The sequence below is a fragment of the Rhinoraja longicauda genome, chromosome 11, assembly GCF_053455715.1.
Source record: "Rhinoraja longicauda isolate Sanriku21f chromosome 11, sRhiLon1.1, whole genome shotgun sequence".
NCBI lineage: Eukaryota > Metazoa > Chordata > Chondrichthyes > Rajiformes > Arhynchobatidae > Rhinoraja > Rhinoraja longicauda.
In genome coordinates this window covers 2,932,474-2,955,810 of record NC_135963.1, presented here as the reverse complement: position 1 = coordinate 2,955,810, position 23,337 = coordinate 2,932,474, and the positions used below count along the sequence as shown (strand labels likewise).

Genomic DNA, 23,337 nt, shown 5'->3' with positions numbered 1-23,337 from the left:
TTCGGATAGTCTAGGTCCGGAGGCCCGGGCGCCGCCTAACGGAGGTTGCGTAGCAACCCGCCTCCCGGCCCGGGCGGCCGCTGTTGGTGGAGCGGGAGCACGTGGCCGCTGGCTGGGTGAGGTCACGTGGGGCTCGGGGCGGTGACGTCACCTTGTCCCGTATTTGGGAGTGAGATAGTTGGCACCCCTCCTCCGAACCCCATTCTCCTGCCTTCTCCCCTTAACCCCTGACACCTGCACTAGTCAAGAATCTGTCAATCTCCTCCATAAAAATATAAATTGATGGCCTCCACAGCCGTCTGCAGCAATGAATTCCACAGATTCACCGCCCTCTGACTAAAGAAACTCCTCCTCAACTCCATTCTAAAGGAGTGTCCTTTAATTCTAACCCTCTGGTCCTGGACTCTCCCACCAGTGGAAACATCCTCTCCACATCCACTCTATCCAGGCCGCTCACTATTCGGTGAGTTTCAATGAGGTCCCCCCTCATCCTTCTACACTCCAGCGAGTGCAGACAGATGTTTCCATGGAGTGACACAGCATGGAAACAGGTCCTTCAGCCCAACCTGCCCACGCCAACCAACATGTCCCATCTAGACTAGCCCCACCTGCCTGCATTTCCCCCATATCCCTCTCAACCTGTCCTATCTGTGACTCTGTCCAAATGTTTCTTAAGCATTGTGATAGTCCCTGCCTCAACTTCCAGCAACTGGTTCCATCCACCCACCGCCCTTTATGTGAAAAAGTTGCCTCTCAGGTTCCTGTTAAATCTTTCCCCCCCCCACCCACCCTAAACCTATGTCCTCTGGTTCTCGATTCCCCTACTCTGGGCAAGAGACTCTATGCATCTACCCGATCTATTCCTCTCTATCTACCCGATCTATTCAGGAGAGCAGTGCTAACTACTATCTACCTCATTGGTGACCCTCGGACTATCCTTGATCGGACTTTGCTGGCTTTACCTTGCACTAAACGTTATTCCCTCTATGATGTATCTGTACACTGTGAACGGCTTGATTGTAATCATGTATTGTCTTTCCACTGATTGGTTAGCACGCAACACAAGCTTCTCACTGTACCTCGGTACAGGTGACGATAAACTGAAGTGAACAGGTGAGCTGACTCACTTCTCTGGCACCAGTGGCGTGCGTGATGGGCTTGGGACTTGTCCTCGGCTTCACTTCCACTGTTCTGCTGACGCTCCTTCTCAGACCAGCCCTGAGAGTCCTCTTTCTCCGTCTCTCTCTCTTCCACTGCAAACCAAAAGCCGAGAAATTCATACATTAGGTTCAAGCAGCAGAATTAGACTATTCGGCCCATCGAGTCCACTCCGCCATTCAATCACGGCTGATCTATCTCTCCCTCCTAACCCCATTCTCCTGCCTTCTCCCCATAACCCCTGACACCCGCACTGATCAACAATCTACCTATCTCTGCCTTCAAAATATCATCTGACGGCCTCCACTGCCTTCTGTGGCAATGAATTCCACAGATTCACCACCCTCTGATAAAGAAATTCCTCCTCATCTCCTTCCTAAAGGAACGTCCTTTAATTCTGAGGCTGTGCCCTCTGGTCCTAGACTCTCCCACCAGTGGAAACATCCTCTCCACATCCACTCTATCCAGGCCGCTCACTGTTCAGTAAGTTTCAATGAGGTCCCCCCTCATCCTTCTAAACTCCAGTGAGTACAGGCCCAGTGCTGTCATATGTGAACCCACTCATTCCTGGGATCGTTCTCGTAAACCTCCTCTGGACCCTCTCCAGAGCCAGCACATCCTTCCTCAGATATTCCTTAATATCACCCCCTGTCCATGTGCCGAACAATGGCAATAAATACATAGAACATAGAACAGTACAGCACGAGAACAGGCCCTTCGGCCTACAATGTCTGTGCCGAACATGATGCCAAGACCAACTCTTATCTGCCTGCACATAACCCATATCCCCCCCCATTCCCTGCACATCCATGTGCTTCTCCAAATGTCCAATTTGAACGCCTCTCTGGTATCTGACTCCACCACCACCCCCGGCAGCTTGCTCCAAGCACCCACCACCCCCTGTGTGTACAACCTAGAGTCAGAGTTCTACAGCATGGACACCCAGCATGGTCAGCCCAACTTCCCAGGCCGATCAACATGTCCCATCTACTCTAGCCCCACCTACACAATCATAAGAGGAATAGATCAGGTAGACACAGTCTCTTTCCCAGAGTAGGGGAATCGAGGACCAGAGGACATAGGTTCAAGGTGAAAGGGGCAAGGTTTAACAGGAGCTTGAGGGGTAACATTTCTTACAAAAAGGGTGGCGGGTGTTTATGGAACGAGCTGCCGGAGGAGGTAGTTGAGGCTGGGACTATCGCAACGTTTAAGAAACTTATAAAATTATAAAAGGACTGGACAGGAAAAATGTTCCCAATGTTGGGGGGAGCCCGGGCCTCCGGACCTACACTGTCCGGGACTACACTTTCCGACCATACAGTGTCCGGGCCTACAGCGCCCCCCCCGGGCCTACAGTATCCGGATCTACACTGTCCGGCAATAGTGTCCGGGCCTACAGTGTCCAGGCCTACAGCGTCCGGGCCTACAGCGCCCCCCGGGCCTAATACAGGACAAGTGCGGTCCTGTACGGGACAAACCAATTTAGCCCAAAATACGGGCTGTCCTGGCTAATATGGGACAGTTGGCAACCTTACCCTTCCTGAAGCTCTGGCTCTCAAGTCTTGGCACCATCCTCATAAATCTTCTCTGCACCCTTTCCAGCTTGACAACATGTTCCGCCCATCTCCTCTAAACTTTGCTCCTCTCATCTTAAAGCAATGCCCTCTGGTATTTGAAGCGGAGGTAAACAAGAAGCAGGTCCAAATGATCCTGGCCAAGGGGCTGAAACCTCTTCACTGTTTGCAACTTGGCCCGGTTCGGCAACCCAAACGCCCAGGAACATTGATCACAAAATGAGCTGAACACTGCAGGAACTAACCTCCCCACCATCAAAGGGATCTATTGGAGTCGCTGCCTCCAAAAGGACGTCCTTGCTATTGAGGCAGTGCAACGTAGCTTCATGAGGTTAATCCCTGGGATGGCGGGACTGTCATATGAGGAAAGATTGGAAAGACTGGGTTTGTATTCACTGGAGTTTAGAAGGATGAGAGGGGATCTAATAGAAACATATAAAATTATAAAAGGACTGGACAAGCTAGATGCAGGAAAACTGTTCCCAATGTTGGGGGAGTCCAGAACCAGGTGCCACAGTCTAAGAATAAAGGTGAGGCCATTTAAAACTGAGGTGAGAAGACACTTTTTCACCCAGAGAGTTGTGAATTGGTGGAATGGTGTAGGATTGCCAACTATCTCGCTCCCAAATACGGGACAAGGTGACGTCACCGCCCCTCGCCGCATGTGACCTCACCCAGCCAGCGGCCACGTGCTCCCATCCCACCAATGGCGGCCGCCCAGGCCAAGAGGCGGGTTGCTATGCAACCTCCGTTAGGCAGCGCCGGACCTACACTGTCCGGACCTACAGCATCCGGGCCTACACTATCTAGACCTACAGCGTCTGGGCCTACAGCGTCCGGGCCTACAGCGTCCGGGCCTACAGCGCCCCCCGGCATTAATACAGGACAAGGGCGGTCCCATACGGGGCAAACCAATTTAGCCCAAAATACAGGATGTCCCAGCTAATACAGGACAGTTGGCAACCCTAGCCGGGTGTGTAGGTGAGTGGTAAAATTTGAGGAAAAAATTGGGATTGATATAGATAAATGTAAGTGGTTGTCATCGTCAACAGGCCCTTCAGCCCAGCCTGCCCAGCCTGCCCATGCTGACCCAACTACACTATTCCCACCTACCCGTGTTAGGCCCATATCATTCTAAACCTTTCATATCCATGTACCTGCCCAAATGTCTTTTAAATGGCGTTTTCGTTCCAAGGTGATTGATAATTGGCATGGAGTTGGAGGACTAGAGGGCCTGGATGACTCTAGAACATAGAACATAGAACACAGAACAGTACAGCACAGGTTCAGGCCCTTCGGCCCACAGTGTCTGTGCCCAACGTGATGTCAACATAAACTAATCCTACCATTCCTTCCACGTCCCCGTGCCTGTCTGGAAACCTGTTAGACACCACTATCGTATCTCCACCACCACCCCTGGCAGCATCTTCCAGGCACCCACCACCCTCTGTGTGAAAGACCCGTCCCACTATATCCTCTTGTATACTGCCATCGTCGCCCTCAATCTCTGGCGTTCCAGAGAAGCCAATCCAAGTCTGTCCAACCTCTCCCTCTGTTGCTGAAAGCCTCGAATCCAGGCGGCCTTCTGGCAAACCTCCTCTGCATCCTCTCCAACCTCCCTCTGTTGCTGAAAGCCTCTAATCCAGGCGGCCGCCTGGCAAACCTCCTCTCCACCCTCTCCAAAGCCATATTCCTGCAAATGGGCTGACCAGAACTGCAGGCAATATTCCACATGTGGCCTGACCACAGTCTCATCGAGCTGCATGAAACCTTCTTGACTCTTACACTCAATGCCCCGACCACCGAAGGCAAGTATACCATACGCCTTCTTCACCCCCACTCCATCTCCTTGTGTTGCCACTCTCAGGGAGATATGGGCTTGGACTCTGTACATCAATGCTGTTAAGGGTCTTGCCATTTGCTGTCTACTTTCCCTTTACATCCCAAAGTGCAACATCTTACACTTGCTCGGGTTAAACTCCATCTGCCATGTCTCTAACCCATTTACGTCGTTGATCTATATCCCTCTGGGTACTGTGACAGCCTTTAGCAACCTTGGCATCACCAGCAACCTTAATAACCAACCATTCTACGTTAATGTTCAAGTCATTTATCAATATACACCGATCAGCAAAAACATTCTGACCTGATGAGCCAAAACATTATGCCCACCTGCCCAATATGCTGTTGGTCCTCCGTGTGCAGCCCCATACGCAGCAGGGTGCGATGCACTGTGTATTGTGACACATTCCTCCCGTGACCACCATTAACATTTTCTGTGTCTTGTGACACAGTCGACCTTCTGTCAGTTTGGACATTCTTCAACAAAGGAACATTGGCTCCTCTCCAGTCCTGGTGGCCCTGGACTGTGGTTCAAGAAGACGCAAAGATCTTCCCCCTGAGACCCTGCACCGTGAGAGACTTGGATGGTGAGTAGGGGTTGCCAACTTCCTCACTCCCAAATAAGGGACAAAAGGTGACGTCATCTGCACGACCTCACCCAACCAGCAGCCACGTGCTCCCACTCCACCAATGGCGGCTGCCCGGGCCGGGAGGCAGGTTGCTATGCAACCTCCGTCAGGCGGTGCCCGGGCCTACACTGTCCGGGACTACAGCGACCCCCAGGCCTACAGTGTCCGGGCCTACAGTGTCCGGGCCTACAGTGTTGTCCGGGACTACAGTGTTGTCCGGGCCTACAGTGATGTCCGGGCCTACAGTGCTGTCCGGCCCTACAGTGCTGTCCGGGCCTACAGTGTCCGGGCCTACAGTGACCGGGCCTACAGTCCGGGCCTACAGTGTCCGGGCCTACACTGTCCAGGATGACAGCGGCCCCCGGGCCTACAGTGTCCCGGCCTACAGTGTCCCGGCCTACAGTGTCCCGGCCTACAATGTCCCGGCCTAAAGTGTCCTGGCCTACAGTGCTGTCCGGGCCTACAGTGTCCGGGCCTACAGTGTCCGGGCCTACAGTGTCCGGGCCTACAGTGCTGTCCGGGCCTACAGTGTCCGGGCCTACAGTGCTGTCCGGGCCTACAGTGCTGTCCGGGCCTACAGTGTCCGGGCCAACAGTGTAGTCCGGGCCTACAGTGCTGTCTGGGCCTACAGTGTCCGGGCCTACAGTGACCGGGCCTACAGTGTCCAGGCCTACAGTGTCCGGGCCTACACTGTCCAGGACGACAGCGGCCCCCGGGCCTACAGTGTCCCGGCCTACAGTGTCCCGGCCTACAATGTCCCGGCCTACAGTGTTGACCGGGCCTACAGTGCTGTCCGGGCCTACAGTGTCCCGGCCTACAGTGTCCGGGCCTACAGTGTCCCGGCCTACAGTGCTGTCCGGGCCTACAGTGTCCGGGCCTACAGTGGTGTCCGGGCCTACAGTGTCCGGGCCTACAGTGTCCGGGCCTACAGTGCTGTCCGGGCCTACAGTGCTGTCTGGGCCTAATACGGTGGTACCCTAAGGGACAAACCAATTTAGACCAAAATACAGGATGTCCCGGCTAATATGGGACAGTTGGCAACCCTAGTGGGGAGGGAGAGACGCAATGATATTATCATTAAAGATTTCTGAAAACGTGTGTAGATTATCCAATATTTATTTTCTTTCTATCTATTTATATATATCTCTAAAACATAAAATATAATGAATTTTGTTGGTGGATTTTGGTGAACCGTTCTTCTCTCGGCCTGAAACTTGACATGCATCTCACTCTAGGCGGACTTCCGTCTGGCACCCTCGTCTCTTCCCGCCTTGAATAGAGAACGCACTGATTTTCTTTCCCTCGTCACCACCTCTAACTGCCCTAAGGACCTCGCGTCCTCGCCTCTACCGCGCAGTCAGAGGCCGCAAACCTGCCGGGGGAGGGGGAATAAAGCGCACGGGTTAAGACGGTACACACACGATATCCTCGTTGCCAAGTCACATCACATCTTCCTCGCTCCCAAATAATGGACAAGGTGACGTCACCGCCCCTGCGCCCCACGTGACCTAACCCAGCCAGCGGCCACGTGTTCCTGCTCCACCAACGGAGGCCGCCTGGGCCGGGAGGCGGGTTGCTATGCAACCTCCGTTAGTCGGCGCCCGGGCCTCCGGGCCTACAGTGTCCGGGCCTACAGTGTCTGGGCCTAAAGCGCCGTCTGGGCCTAATATGGGACAAAGGCGGTCCCGTACGGGACAAACCAATTTAGCCCAAAATACGGGATGTCCCGGCTAATACGGGACAGTTGGCAACCCTACATACAACCTTCCTGTCTACAGACCACGCCTTTAACATGTCTGAGGCACCATATCTGAGGAAGGATGTGCTGGCTCTGGAGAGGGTCCAGAGGAGCTTTACACGGATGATCCCAGGGATGAGTGGGTTAACACATGTCGAGTGTTTGACGGCACTGGGCCTGTACTCGCTGGGGTTTAGAAGGATGAGGGGGGGACCTCATTGAAACGTACAGAATAGTGAAAGGCCTGGATAGAGTGGATGTGGAGAGGATGTTTCCACTAGTGGGAGAGTCTAGGACCAGAGGGCACAGCCTCAGAATTAAAGGACGTTCCTTTAGGAAGGAGATGAGGAGGAATTTCTTTAGTCAGAGGGTGGTGAATCGGTGGAATTCTTTGCCACAGAGGGCTGTGGAGGACAAGTCAGTGGATATTTTTTAAGGCAGAGATGGAAAGATTCTTGATCAGTGCGTGTGTCGGGGGTTATGGGGAGAAGGCAGGAGAATGGGGTTAGGAGGGAGAGATAGATCAGCTGTGATTGAATGGCGGAGTAGACTTGATGGGCCGAATGGCCTAATTCTGCTCATATATGACACAGCATGGAAACGAGCCCTTCGGCCCATCTAGTCCATGCCCGCCCAGATACCCTAGTCTTGTTTATTGTCACGGGAGGTCATTGTTATGAGGGGAATAGATCGGGAACGTGGGAGAAAACTGGAGCACCCGGAGAAAACCCACGCAGTCACTGGGAGAACGTACAAACTCCATACAGCCGCCACCGGTGGTCAGGGTCAAACCCAGGCCTTTGTCGCGGTGAGCCAGCGACTCTATCGCCACGCCACCGTGCCGCGCCATTCCTCCCGTGAGGATTTACAGAAGCCAATCGACCTGCAAACCGGCACGTCTGTGGAAGGTGGGGGGGGGAAACCGGAGCACCCGGAGAAACCCCACGTGCAGTCGGGGTGGAACCCGGGTCTCGGTCGCTGAAGGAGGCAGCAACTCCACCGTGCCGAGGACATACAGCGAGAATAATTTGCAAAGCTGACAACACTCACTATTACAATGGAGGAAATCTGTCGGGAAACTTTGGAGTCGTGCACAAGTCTAGAAGCTGCTTTAGAGACTCCCTGCCTCTCCAAAGACTGTCGGCTGTTGGTGACGTCTCTATAAACATCAGAACCAGTCAACTGGTGAGAACTTCCATCATTTCCACACTGTTCCCCACAGCAAGCAACACAGCTAACACACCCCACCTTACTTAACTTCAACAGCGTGCCAAGTCTTACTTAGTGGTTAACTAGTCCTGTAATATCAATATTCTATATATTTTTTAAATTATACCTTCACGTTTATTTACAGTATTTCAGTTTTTAACCTTAACCTGGTCAGCACACAACTGTGGACGGCTCAATCGTAATCACTGTACCTCGTGATGCAATGAACTGGCGCTGTGAGACATTAGCTCTACCACTGTACCCCAGCAAGACACCCAAATCTTTCCAACATTGATTTCTCTAACTTCAGATAGCTCTTCTGTCCCTCTCTTTCCCCTCTCCCCTCCCCACTGGTCTTCCTGTCCCCGACTACATCCTTTCTTTGTCCCGCCCCCCTCCCCTCCCCTGACATCAGTCTGACGAAGGGGCTCGACCCGAAACGTTGCCCATTCCTTCTCTCCAGAGATGCTGCCTGACCCACTGAGGTACTCCAGCATTTTGTGATACCCCCAAATCTTTCCAAGGGTCGGTGTCGATCAGCGATGACCGAGCGAAGCTCTCGCCACGGGGATCACTGGATATTATAGAGACGTTTAAAATTATGAAAGGACTGGACAAGCTGGTAAGTTCAGGAAGCTATGGACTAGAGTTCTCGAGACTCACACTCGAGTCAGTTGGGAGGCCAGCTTCAATATTAGATACATTAGGCAGACTGCTTGAGGAAGCAAAGATCTAATCAGAAGACTTTGGAGCGCAAGAGGCTGAAGCATGATATTACAGAGGGATTTAAAATCACGAGGGGCATAAATTGGGTCCAGGGTACAAGATCTCACCCCGGCCACTCCCTCTTCTCCCCTCTCCCATTGGGCAAGAGGTACAGAAGTGTGAAAACGCACGCCTCCAGATTCAGGGACAGTTTCTTCCCAGCTGTTATCAGGCAACTGAACCATCCTACCACCAGCTAGAGCGGTCCTGGCCTCCCATCTACCTCATTGGAGACCTTTGAACTATCTTTAATCTGACTTTACTGGACTTCAATGTTACATCATGCATTAATTTATATACCCTATGTTTGGAGTAGTGTGAACAATTTGGGGTCCTGTATCTGAGGAAGGATGTGCTGGCTCTGGAGAGGGTCCAGAGGAAGTTTATGAGAATGATCCCAGGAATGAGTGGGTTAACATATGATGAGCGTTTGTGGGCACTGGGCCTGTACTCACTGGAGTTTAGAAGGATGAGAGGGGACCTCATTGAAACGTACCGAATAGTGAAAGGCCTGGATAGAGTGGATGTGGAGAGGATGTTTCCACTAGTGGGAGAGTCTAGGACCAGAGGGCACAGCCTCAGAATTAGAGGACGTTCCTTTAGGAAGAAGATGAGGAGGAATTTCTTTAGTCAGAGGGTGGTGAATCTGTGGAACTCATTGCCACAGAAGGCTGTGGAGGCCAAGTCAATGGATATTCTTAAGTTCAAAGGTGATAGGTGCATAATTAGGCCATTCAGTCACGGCTGATCTATCTCTCCCCACCTAACCCCATTCTCCTGCCTTCTCCCCATAACCCCTGACACCCGCACTGATCAACAATCTATCCATCTCTGCCTTAATATTATCCATCGGCCTCCACAGCCTCCTGTGGCAATGAATTCCACAGATTCACCGCCCTCTGAAGAAAGAAACTCCTCCTCATCTCCTTCCTAAAGGAACGTCCTTTAATCCTGAGGCTGTGCCCTCTGGTCCTAGACTCTCCCACTGGTGGAAACATCCTCTCCACATCCACTCTATCCGGGCCATTAGGCAGAGATAGATAGATTCTTGATTAGTGCGGGTGTCAGGGGTTACGGGGGGAAGGCAGGAGAGTGGGGTTGAGAGGGAGAGATAGATTAGCCGTGATTGAATGGCGGAGTGGACTTGATGGGCTGAATGGCCTAACACTGCTCCTACAACTTATGGACATACGCTTAGAACATGCATGAGTCAAGAGGTTCACGTTACAGGTAAATAATCCCGAGTGCGCGTCCAGGGCAGTTTTCCATGGAATTCCCCCCAAGCTGCATCATGCTACAGTGGGAAAAGCGGAAGGACTGGGAGGAACAGGTGACCATGCGGCCATTCGGCCCATCTCATCCATGCTGCCCAATGTGCCCCATCTCGCCTCATCCCATTTGCCCACGTTTGACCCATACCCCTTCAAACCTCTCTCATCCATGTGCCTGCCCAAATGCCTTTTAAATGTTGTCATTGTACCAGCCTCAACTACCTCCAGAGTGCTGGAGTAACTCAGCGGGTCAGTTAGCATCTCTGGAGAACCTGGATAGGTGGCGTTTCACAGAGTGCTGGAGTAACTCAGCGGGTCAGGCAGCATCTGTGGAGAACATGGATAGGCGACGTTAGGGGTCGGGACCCTACGTTAGACTGCACTTTGTGTCTTTTTTTGGTAAACCAGCATCTGCAGTTCTGTGTGTCTCTATACCTTCTCTGGCATCTCGTTCCATACACACACCACTCTCTGCGTTGCCCCTCAGGTTGGTATTACAACCTTCCCATCTCACCTTCTACCCACACTCTCCACCGTGGGGCAAAGGTCTGTGCATTCAGCCCATCTACTCCCCTCATCTATATACTAAAACTTGTTTGTTTGTTTGTTTGTTCCTGAACTACAGCCAAAGCGGTGCACGATAGCGCGACAGTTTTAGGCCCACCTTACTCACCGTCGTCCCTTTGGTGCTAATGGAAGAAGTTTCATTGAAATCGGTGTTATGTTTTTAAAGTTATTCACGTTTTAAAGTTTAAATCTATCTCCTAGGGAGGGAGGGAAGGGGGTGGAGGGAGGCTAAGGGGGATGGAGTGCGTGGGGAGGGGAAGGGGGGAGAGGCGAGGGAGGGGGGAGGGGAGAGGGGGGATGGGGGAGGAGGGAGGGGAGGAGGAGGAGGGGGGAGGAGGGAGGGGGTGAGGGGGAGGGGGAGAGGAGATGGGGAGGAGGGGGAGTGGGGAGTGGGGAGGAGGGGGAGTGGGGAGGGGCGATGGAGGAAGGGAGGGAGGGAGGGAGAGGGGAGGAGGGGAGGGGGGAGGGGGGAGGGGGGAGGGAGGTGAGGGGGGAGGGAGGGCGAGGGAGGGAGTGGGGAGGGGGAGGGGAGGAGGGGGGGGCAGGGGGGAGGGGGGCAGGGGGGAGGAGGGGAGGGGGAGGTGGGAGGAGGGATGGGAGGGTGCTGCACCAATGCAGGAGAGGTTTGGGCCCAACGGGTCCACTTGGTCTAGTGGCTTTATACGCCTCTACAAGATCACCCCGTCAGCCTCCGACAATCCACGGAATAAAGTCCTGGCATGCCCAACCTCTTCCCAAAGGTAAGACACAAAACGCTGGAGTAACTCAGCGGGTCAGGCAGCATCTCTGTAGAGAAGCAATGGGTGACGTTGCGGGTGGAGACCCACTCCCTGATATATCTCAGGTCCCCCACTGCTGGCAGCATTCTCGTGTATCTTCTCTGTGTCTTTCCCACAGCAGGGCGACCGAGAGTGAACACAACGCTCCAAGGGCGGCCTCAACTACGCCATGTACAAGTGGGGATCTGAGGAGGGCGCGCTGCCCAGAGGCAGGTGGAGGGGCAGCCATCTATTATCAGGGAAAGAGTGTCGGGGGTTATGGGGAGAAGGCAGGAGGATGGATTTGTGAGTGCGAGATGGATCAGCACCGATTGAGGTGCGGGAAGGAACTGCCGATGGTGGATTACACCAAGATAAGACACAAAGTGCTGGAGTAACTCAGCGGCACAGGCAGCATCTCTGGAGAGAAGGGATGGGTGACGTTTCTGGTCTGAAGAAGGGTCTCAACCCGGAACGTCACCCATTCCTTCTCTCCAGAGATGCTGCCTGTCCCGCTGAGTTACTCCAGCTATTTTGTGTCTATCTTCGGTGTAAACCAGCACCTGTAGTTCCTTCCTACACAGTATCGTCAAGTACGGGTGTCGGGGGTTATGGGGAGAAGGCAGGAGAATGGGGTTAGGAGGGAGAGATGGGTTAGCCGTGATTGAATGGCAGAGTGGACGTGATGGGGCCGAGTGGCCTAATTCTGCTCCTGTGTCTGTTGAGCAGCATGCCGTAACTCCCTGGGGAGATGCCTGAGATGGATCCTTGATTGGAGATCTCGTTCTTTGATGTACATCTGATGTGCAAATTGCAGATCCCACAGGAAGAAACAACTTAGTTTTAGTTTTATAGGTACAGCGCGGAAACAGGCCCTTCAGCCCGCGCCGACCAGCAATCCCCGCACACCAACACAATCCTACAAACACTAGCGACTATTTGTCTTGACATTGACACCAAGCCAATTAACCTACAAGCCTGCACGTCTTTGGAGTGTGGGAGGAAACCGGAGCACCCGGAGAAAACCCACGCAGGTCACAGTGTCCGGGCCTAGTTTCCTGGCCTACAGCGCCCCCCAGGCTTAATAAGGGACAAGGGCGGTCCCGTACGGGACAAACCAATTTAACCCAAAGTACAGCATGTCCCGGCTAATACGAGACAGTTGGCAACCCCTACCTTCAGCCCAACTTGCCCACACTTGCTACATGTCCCAGCTACACTAGTCCCACCTGCCCGCGTTTGGCCCACATCCCTCCAAACCTGTCCTATCCATGTACCTGTTGAACTGTTTCTTATACGTTGGGATAGTCCCAGCCTCAACTACCTCCTCTGGCAGCTCGTTCCACGCACCCACCACCCTTTGTGTGAAGAAAGTTACCCCCTCAGATTCCTATGAAACCCTTTTCCCCTTCACTTTGTCCTCTGGTCCTCGATTCCCCCTACCCCCCCCCATCTAGACGCACACAGTCTCTTGCTCGGGAGCAAGGGGGAATCTATGAGACACGCAGGATTGGTGCGGAGACGTGGTGACCCGTTCTTCCCATTGGCCGCCCGGCAAAGTAACGGGACGGAAGGAGACGATAGGCGTCTGCGCCAGGTGGAGTAGCTAGAGTTTATTTATACAACGCGGGGGAGGTTACAAAGACCAACCTCCGGGGTAACTTACTGAAGCGCACAGGGTACTTGAAGTTCCTTTCCAACTCAAAGTCGGTCGTTTTCTTCTCTTCCACCGCCCCTCCCTCAGAGTCAGTGGAGCAGCTGCTGTTTCCGCTCGAGCTGCTGTCTCCCTTCTGCTTCCTCGAGATGTTGTCAGTCGTCTCCGGCATGGAGAACAAGGGCTGCAGGGCACATGCACGCACACGCACGCACACACACGCACGCACACACACACGCACACACACGCACGCACGCACACGCACACACGCGCACACACACGCACGCACACGCACACACACGCACACACGCGCACACACACGCACACAAACGCGCGCGCACACACACGCACACACGCACACACGCACACACGCACAGGCACACACGCACGCACACACACGCACACAGACGCACACAAACGCACACACACACACACACGCACACACACACACACACACACACACACACACACACACACGCACACACACACGCACACACACGCACACAAACGCACACACACACACGCACACACAAACAATATGTTTACACCTCATCAGGTCAGAAGATCGTAAGCAATAAAAGCGATTTTATAATAAGATCATAAAGTGATTTTCATGAGTGGGAATGGATCGGGTTGATGCACAGTCTCTTTTACCCAGAGTAGGGGAATCGAGGACCAGAGGACAGAGGTTCAAGGTGAGAGGGGGAAAGATTTAATAGGAATCCGAAGGGTAACTTTTCCACACAGAGGGCGGTGGGTGTATGGAACGAGCTGCCAGAGGAGGTAGTTGAGGCTGGGACTATCCCATCGTTTAAGAAACAGTTGGGCAGGTACATGGATAGGACAGGTTTGGAGAGATATGGACCAAGCACAGGCAGGTGGGACTAGGGTAGCTGGGACATTGTTGGCCGGTGTGGGCGAGTTGGGCCGAAGGGCCTGTTTCCACACTGTACCACTCTGTGACTGTGGTAGGAGCAGAATTAGGGCAATTTGGCCCATCAAGTCCACTCCGCCATTTAATCATGGGGCTTGTGTATATAAACAGGGATGTGATGCCATGGGGCTTTCAAGCACTCCAGAGGAGGTTCAGAAGAATGATCCAGGAATGAGTGGGTTGACCTAAGATGAGCGTTTGACGGATTCTGTGGAATTCATTGCCACTTAAGGCTTGAGGCCAAGTCAGTTTAAGGTTATAAGTGATAGGAGTAGAGTTGTGCCATTCGGCCCATCAAGTCCACTCTGCCATTCAACCATGGCTGATCTATCTCTCCCCTCTCAACCCCATTCTCCTGCCTTCTCCCCATAGCCCCTGACACCCGCACTAATCAAGAATCTATCAATCTCTGCCTTAAATACATCCACTGACTTGGCCTCCACAGCCTTCTGTGACAAAGAATTCCACAGATTCAACACCCTCTTTGACGAAAGAAATTTCTCCTCATCTCCTTCCTAAAGGAACGTCCTTTAATTCTGAGTCTACGACCTCTAGGCCTGGACTCTCCCACTAGTGGAAACATCCTCCCCACATCCACTCTATTTAGGCCTCGCGCTGCCTCGGCAAGGCCAGCAGCATGATCAAGGACCAGTCTCACCCCGGCCACTCCCTCTTCTCCCCTCTCCCATCGGGCAAAAGGTACAGAAGTGTGAAAACGCACACCTCCAGATTCAGGGACAGTTTCTTCCCAGCTGTTATCAGGCAACTGAACCATCCTACCACAACCAGAGAGCAGTGCTGAACTACTATCTACCTCATTGGTGACCCTCGGACTATCCTTGATCGGACTTTGCTGGCTTTACCTTGCACTAAACGTTATTCCCTTATCATGTATCTGTACACTGTGAATGGCTCGATTGTAATCATGTATTGTCTTTCCGCTGACTGGTTAGCACGCAACAAAAGCTTTTCACTGTACCTCGGGACACGTGACAATAAACTAAACTGTACAATGGTCACATGTGGTCACCAGACTCTCCCCCTAGTGGCACAGCGGTAGAGTTGCTGCCTTACAGCGCCAGAGACCAAGGTTCGATACTGACCACGGGTGCTGTCTGCGGTATTGGAGACAGTGAAGATGGATATCAAAAATCGCAGCAGGATCTTGATCGAGTGGGCCGAGCGAGGAGTGGTTGATGGAGCTTAAATCAGAGAAATGTGCGGTATTGCATGTTGGATAGTCTACCAAGGGCGGGACCTACACAGTGAATGGCAGGGTCTCCTGTAGGGCAGAGGGATCTAGGAGTGCAGGTACACATTGTCTTGAAATTGGTGTCACAGGTAGATAGGATGATTAAGAAGGCTTTCGGCACATTGGCCATCATCTGTTGAGTATAGATGTTGGATGGTCATGTTACAATTGAACGGGACATTGGTGAGGCCACATTTGGAGTATTGCGTTCAGTGTTAGAAGTTTTATGATCTGTAGAACCAAAGAGGATAAATGTCTAACATTTCCTGATTTTAAATTGTCTGATCTTAGTGTATAATCTTAGTGTATAATCTTAGTGTCTGTAATAAGGTAAAATATCTTGGACATTTTATCACACAACAAATGGCAGATGATGAGGATATTTATAGGCAACATGTATGCACAAGCAAACATTCTCTTACGCAAGTTTAGTGCGTGGACAGATGGAGTGAAGATGTCTGTGTTCAGAGCATATTGTACACCACTCTATACTGCACACGAGGTCAAACTACAGAACAGCAAGCTGACAGAGACTTCGGGTAGGTTATAATCATGCGATGAGAACATTACTTAAGGGACCTAGATGGTGTTGTGCAAGTGAAATGTTTTGGCTGCAGGAGTCAATACTTTACAAACTGGCTTAAGAAATCTTATGTATACATTTATTTGCCGGATTAATGACTGGAAAGGAAATCATCTTGGCCGTATCAAACATAAGGTTTAGCACTACATGCTACCAATCCCAACTGTGGAGACAGTTGTCTCCTTGTAGGACACTGATTTTTTTTTAAATTCTTGGTTTTAAGTTTAAGAATAAGGGGTAGGCCATTTAGAACGGAGATGAGGAAGAACTTTTTCAGTCAGAGGGTGGTGAAGGTGTGGAATTCTCTGCCTCAGAAGGCAGTGGAGGCCAGTTCGTTGGATGCTTTCAAGAGAGAGCTGGATAGAGCTCTTAAGGATAGCGGAGTGAGGGGGTATGGGGAGAAGGCAGGAACGGGGTACTGATTGAGAGTGATCAGCCATGATCACATTGAATGGTGGTGCTGGCTCGAAGGGCTGAATGGCCTACTCCTGCACCTATTGCCTATTGTCTATTAAACCATATATTGTGCTTGTTTATGTAATTCATTGTGCTTTCGTCAGTGATTTATTCTATGTAATGTCTTGTTTTTTATCTGGATCCAGAGACTAATAATTAAAAAGTAACCTGCTATAGGAAAGATATTGTTAAGCTGGAAAAGGTGCAGAGAAGATTTACAAGAGTGTTGCTAGGACTCGAGGGTCTGAGTTATATGGGAGAGAATGGGCAGGATAGGGCTCCATTACTTGGAGCGCAGGAGAATGAGGGGTGTACCTATAATGGTTTATAAGATAATGAGAGGATAAATGAGGTATTTTACCCAGGATAGGAGAAACACGAACTGGAGAACATACGCTTGAGGTGAGCGCGAAAAGATTTAATAGGAACTAGAGGGGCAAGAAAGGATGGTAGGAATTTGGATCAATAGACAATAGGTGCAGGAGGAGGCCATTCAGCCCTTTGAGCCAGTACCGCCATTCAATGTGATGATGGCTGATCATTCTCAATCAGTACCCCGTTCCTGCCTTCTCCCCATACCCCCTGACTCTGCTATCCTTAAGAGCTCTATCTAGCTCTCTCTTGAATGCATTCAGAGAATTGGCCTCCACTGCCTTCTGAGGCAGAGAATTCCACAGAATTACAACTCTCTGACTGAAAAGGTTTTTCCTCATCTCAGTTCTAAATGGCCTACCCCTTATTCTTAAACTGTGGCCCCTTGTTCTGGACTCCCCCAACATTGGGAACATGTTTCCTGCCTCTAACGTGTCCAACCCCGTAATAATCTTATACGTTTCGATAAGATCTCCTCTCATCCTTCTAAATTCCAGTGTATACAAGCCTAGTCGCTCCAGTCTTTCAACATATGACAGTCCCGCCATTCCGGGAATTAACCTAGTAAACCTACGCTGCACGCCCTCAATAGCAAACGCCCTCAGGCCGCCCCAGAGGAGGTAGTTGAGTCAGGGACTATCACAAAGTTTAAGAAATATTTAGACAGGTACATGGATAGGACAGGTTTGGAGGGACTTGGGCCAAATGCGGGCAGGTGGGACTAGTATAGCTGGGATATGTTGGTCGGTGTGGGCAAATTGGGCCGAAGGGCCTATTTCCATAGACAATAGACAATAGACAATAGGTGCAGGAGTAGGCCATTCAGCCCTTCGAGCCAGCACCGCCATTCAATGTGATCATGGCTGATCATTCTCAATCAGTACCCCGTTCCTGCTTTCTCCCCATACCCCCTCGCTGTGTGACTCTACGATGAGGCTGCAAACGAGATTATCATTGCACCTGCATCTCATCGTAATTGCCTGTATAACAGTAAACCTGTCTTGATTTGAGTTGAAGATGGAAACAAAAAGTTGGAGCAACTCAGTGGGTCAGTCAGCAGCCCTGCAGAAAAGGATTGGGTGACGTTTCGGGTCGAGACCCTTCTTCAGACTGAGAGTCAGGGGGAAAGGAAATGAGAGATATAGACGGAGATATAGAGAGATGTGGAGTCACAGTTATAGTGTGGAAACAGGCCCTTCAGCCCAACTTGCCCACACCAGCCAACATGTCCCTGCTACACTAGTGTCAGCAGTACATAACCCCTTTATTAGTGAAAGATATGCAAAAAAATAATGATGATAAAGGAAACGGTCCATTGTTAGCTGCTGTGGGCTCGGTGAAAACGAGTTACAATGGGACTGAGCAGGCCGCCAGTGAAATGTGTACATCGGGGAGGGATGGAGAGAGAGGGGATGCAAGGGTTACTTGACGTTGGAGAAGTCAATGTTCATACCGCTGGGCTGGGCTAAGCCAAATATGAGGTGCTGTTCCTCCAATTTGCGCTGGGCCTCACACTGACAATGGAGGAGGCCCAGGACAGAAAGGTCAGTGTGGGAATGGGAGGGGGGAGTTAATATGGTTTGGCAACCGGGAGATCAGGTAGGTCCAGGCGGACTGAGGGAAGGTGTTTGGCGAAACGATCGCCCATTCTACGTTTGGTCTCGCCGGTGTATAAGAGTCCACACCTTGAACAGCGGATACAGTAGATGAGGTTGGAGGAGATTTTAGATTTAGATTTAGAGATACAGCGTGGAAACAGACCCTTCGGCCCACCGGGTCCGCGCCGCCCAGCGATCCCCGCACACTAACACTATCCTACACCCACTAGGGACAATTTTTACATTTGCCCAGCCAATTAACCTACAAACCTGCACGTCTTTGGAGCGTGGGAGCAAACCGAAGATCTCGGAGAAAACCCACGCAGGTCACGGGGAGAACGTACGAACTCCGTACAGAACGGCGCCCGTAGTCAGGATCGAACCTGAGTCTCCGGCGCTGCGTTCGCTGTAAGGCAGCAACTCTACCGCTATGCCACCAAGTGAGTGAACCACTGCCTCGCCTGAAAGGACTGTCGAGGGAGGAGGTGAACCTGACCTGACTTGATTGAACCTGAGTCGCTCGGAGAGACCGTACCTTGGGCCCACGTTGCCGTGGCGATTTCCCCAGCAACTTCTCATCGTCCTCCTCGCACTGCTCCAGCAGATCCAAGATGTCTTCCTCCTGAGAAGGAAAAACCACACAAACCATCTGCATCAAAAAAAAATGGCTGCTTCTACACGTCACCTATTCCAATCAGTGCTGCAGGGGAAAGGGAGGTGTAGACCCTCTCCAAGACCCAGGGCCGGCACGGTGGCGCAGCGGTAGAGTTGCTGCCTCACAGCGCCAGAGACCCGGGTTCCATCCCGACTATGGGTGCTGTCTGAACGGAGTTTGCACGTTCTCCCCGTGGGTTTTCTCTGAGATCTTCAGTTTCTTCCAACACTCCGAAGACGAACAAGTTTGTGGGTTAATTGGCACGGTGTAAATTGTCCCTAGTAAGTGTAAATTGTCCCTAGTGCGTGTCGGGTTGTGTTAATGTGCGGGGATCGCGGGTCAGCTCGGACTCAGTGGGCCGAAGGCCTGAAGCCGCGCTGTATCTCGAAATTATAGACAATAGACAAAGGAATAGGCCATTCGGCCCTTCGAGCTAGCACCGCCATTCACTGTGATCATGGCTGATCATCCACAATCAGTACCCCGTTCCTGCCTTAAGGGGGGTTGGACAGGCTAGATGCAGGAAGATTGTTCCCAATGTTGGGGAAGTCCAGAACAAGGGGTCACAGTTTAAGGATAAAGGGGGAAGTCTTTTAGGACCGAGATGAGAAAACATTTCTTCACACAGAGAGTGGTGAATCTGTGGAATTCTCTGCCACAGAAGGTAGTTGAGGCCTGTTCATTGGATATATTTAAGAGGGGAGTTAGATGTGGGCCCTTGTGGCTAAAGGGATCAAGGGGTATGGAGAGAAGGCAGGTACAGGATACTGAGTTGGATGATCAGCCCATGATCATATTGAATGGCGGTGCAGGCTCGAAGGGCCGAATGGCCTACTCCTGCACCTATTCTCTATGTTTCTATGTTTCTCCCCATATCCGTTGATTCCGCTATCATTAAGAGCTCTATCCAGCTCTCTCTTGAAAGCATCCAGAGAATTTGCCTCCACTGCCTTCTGAGGCAGTGAATTCCATAGATTCACAACTCTCTGGGTGAAAAAGTTTTTTCCTCGTCTCAGTTCCAAATGGCCTCCCCTTATCTTAAACTAACCGAACTCAACTAAATTATTGCACGCGAGTTGGACTTGATTGTGGTGATTTTATCTTGATATTATCTGACATTATGATATATATTATCAGATATTATCTGATCTGTTTGGATAGCATGTAAAACAAAGCTTTTCACTGCACCTCGGTACACCTGACAACAATAAACCTAAATTTTCTAACTGAGGTGAGAAAATCCCTTTTTCACCCAGAGAGTTGTGAATTTGTGGAATTCTCTGCCACAGAGGGCAGTGGAGGCCAATTCACTGGATGGATTTAAAGGAGAGTTAGATAGAGCTCTAGGGGCTAGCGGAATCAAGGGATGTGGGGAGAAGGCAGGCACGGGGTTACTGTTTGTGGATGATCAGCCATGATCACAATGAATGGCGGTGCTGGCTGGAAGGGCCGAATGGCCTCCTACCGCACCTATTTTCTATGTTTCTATGTTTATGTTTAAATCTAAACCTGCACCACCCCCTCTCGGAACATAAACGTGAGGGGTTCAACTGCTGCTTGGCCCTCCGGCTGGGATTGCATTCATTCACGTAGAACTCCCAGGCTCCCAGGATGACGAATGACAAAAGCCCGTGTAATCCCACCTCTTGCATGAGGTTCAGTTAATAACGCACAGATTACCCGCCTCTCAATCAAAAAGGGAATTCATTTATGGCAGCTTCTTTTAACTTCTTCATTCTCTGAGCATTTACAGCGCAGTAAAGCGTCACAATAACGGACCTCTAGATATGACCCCCAGGAATGAGTGGGTTAACATACGATGAGCGTTTGACGTAGGGTTGCCAACTGTCCCGGGACATCCCATATTTTGGGATAAATTGGTTTGTCCCGTACGTGACCACCCTTGTCCTGTAAAAGGCCCGGGGGGACGGTGTAGGCCCAGGCGGTGTACGCTGCGGACGGTGTAGGCCTGGACGGTGTAGGCCCGGACGGTGTAGGCCCGGACGGTGTAGGCCCGGATGGTGTAGGCCAGGACGATGTAGGCCCGGACGGTGTAGGCCCGGACGGTGTAGGCCCGGACGGTGTCGGCCCGGACGGTGTAGGTCGGGACGGTGTAGGCCCGGGGGCCCGGGCGCCGCCTAATGGAGTTTGCATAGCAACCCTCCTCCCGGCCCGGGCGGCCGCCATTGGTGGAGCGGGGAGCACGTGGCCGCTGACTGGGTGAGGACACGTGGGGCGCGGGGCGGTGACGTCACCTTTTGTCCCTTATTTGGGAGTTGGAAAGGACCAGCGACCCTCCTGAACATTAGCACTAATTTACACACTAGGCAATTTACATTTCTACCGAGCAATTAACCTACAAACCTGCACATCTTTGGAGTGTGGGAGGAAACCGAAGATCTCAGAGAAAACCCACGCAGCTCACGGGGAGATCGTACAAACTCCGTACAGGCAGCACCCGTAGTCGGGATGGAACCCGGGACTCAGTGTTGTCAGGCAGCAGCTCTACCCGCTGCGCCATCATTAGGGTTGCCAACGGTCTCACTCCCAAACAAGGGACAAGGTGATGTCACCGCCCCGCGCCCCACGTGACCTCTCCGAGCCAGCGGCCTCATGCTCCCGCACCACCAATGGCGGCCGCCCAGGCCAGGAGGCGGGTTGCTATGCAACCTCCCTTAGGCGCTGCCTGTTTGCTCTACCTCGGTACACGTGACAACAACAGGTTACTGCAGCAGTTTGTGTCCAACAACAGTAAGGCCGGGTACCTTCATGTGGTTGAGCGGGTTGCTGAGCTCCTTCTGCAGGGAGGCCGCTCGCTGGCCAAGAAGGTCTGGAAGGCCACGCACAGCAGGTTCATATTTCTCCAGGAGCTCCTTGTCGTCAGCGGGTAAATCTCCTGCAGTGACCGAGAGACAGGGGTAGACAACAGAGTCGAGAGGCGTGAGTGAGCACAGCGACCCCCGTGATCATCCTGCTCCTTAAACTCACAGGGTCATAACATAGAAACATAGACAATAGGTGCAGGAGGAGGCCATTCGGCCCTTCGAGCCAGCACCGCCATTCATTTGTGATCAGCGGCTGATCGTCCACAATCAGTAGCCCGTGCCTGCCTTCTCCCCATATCCCTTGATTCCGCTAGCCCCTAGAGCTCTATCAATCTCTCTTTTAAATCCATCCAGTGAATTGGCCTCCACTGCCCTCTGTGCAGAGAATTCCACAAATTCACAACTCTCTGGATGAAAAAGTTCCTTTTCACCTCAGTTTTAAATGCCTCCCCTTTATTTATTAGACTGTGTGTGGCCCCTGGTTCTGGACTCCCCCAACATTGGGAACATTTTTCCTGCATCTAGCTTGTCCATAAGTCATACGTGGGTAGGAATATTTGAGGAATAGATCGGGTAGATGCACAGAGTCTCTTGCCCAGAGTAGGGGAATCGAGGACCAGAGGACATAGGTTCAAGGTGAAGGGGAAAAGATTTAATAGGAATCCGAGGGGTAACGTTTTCCACACAGAGGGTGGTGGGTGTATGGAACAAGCTGCCAGAGGAGGTAGTTGAGGCTGGGACTATCCCAACGTTCAAGAAATTGTTGGACAGGGTACATGGATAGGATGGGTTTGGAGGGGTATGGACCAAGCGCAGGCAGGTGGGACTAGGGTAGCTGGGACATTGTTGGCGAGTTGGGCCGAAGGGCCTGTTTCCACACAGTATCACTCCATGACTATCCGTCACCTATCCATGTTCTCCAGAGATGCTGCCTGACCCGCTGAGTTACTCCAGCACTCTGAGACTGACTGAGAATGTTAAAAGGATCACTGGCAGCTCACCTGTAGTTGCCGAGATTTTGATTCTCGTGCTCTTCACGTGAGATCTGCTTACGCACCTGGGCCAGTCTCTCCTTCTGCAGGTGGGGGGGAGAGAGAGCAAGAAGTGGGAATATGGAGGGGAGGGAGAGGGGGAGGTGGGGAGGGGGAAAGGTGGAGGGGGAGGGGGAAGGGGGAGTGGGAAGAGGGGGAGGGGGAGGGGGAAGGGGAATGGAGGGGAGGGGAGGGGAATGGAGGGGAGGGAAGGGGAAGGGGAAGAGGGAGGGGAGAAGGAGGGGGGGAGAGAGAGGGGGAGGGGGGGGGAGGGAGGAGAGGAAAGGAGGAGGAGGGGCGGGTCGGCAGGAGATGTTGGCGGGAGAGGGGGAAGGGGAGGGGGAAGGGGAGGGGAATGGCGGGGGGAAGGGGAGGGGGAGGGGGAAGGGGGAGAGGGATGGGGAGAGAGGGAGGAGAGAGGAAGGAGAGGGGGAGAGAGAGAGGGGGGAGGGGGGAGGGGGAGAGA

The 23,337-nt window shown here is 52.1% G+C and overlaps 1 protein-coding gene across 1 annotated transcript in view; it reads right to left on the bottom strand.

Moving 5' to 3' along the window:
* Window positions 1-23,337, bottom strand: part of ttll7 (tubulin tyrosine ligase-like family, member 7) — a 97,373-nt gene that overhangs the window by 19,828 nt on the left and 54,208 nt on the right. Inside the window, exons 8-12 of the mRNA XM_078408085.1 lie at window positions 22,852-22,915; window positions 21,781-21,911; window positions 18,896-18,982; window positions 13,178-13,349; window positions 1,128-1,253 (exon numbers count right to left, since the gene is read on the bottom strand). Coding sequence (XP_078264211.1) covers window positions 1,128-1,253; window positions 13,178-13,349; window positions 18,896-18,982; window positions 21,781-21,911; window positions 22,852-22,915 — 580 coding nt within the window. The remainder of the gene's footprint in view (window positions 1-1,127; window positions 1,254-13,177; window positions 13,350-18,895; window positions 18,983-21,780; window positions 21,912-22,851; window positions 22,916-23,337) is intronic.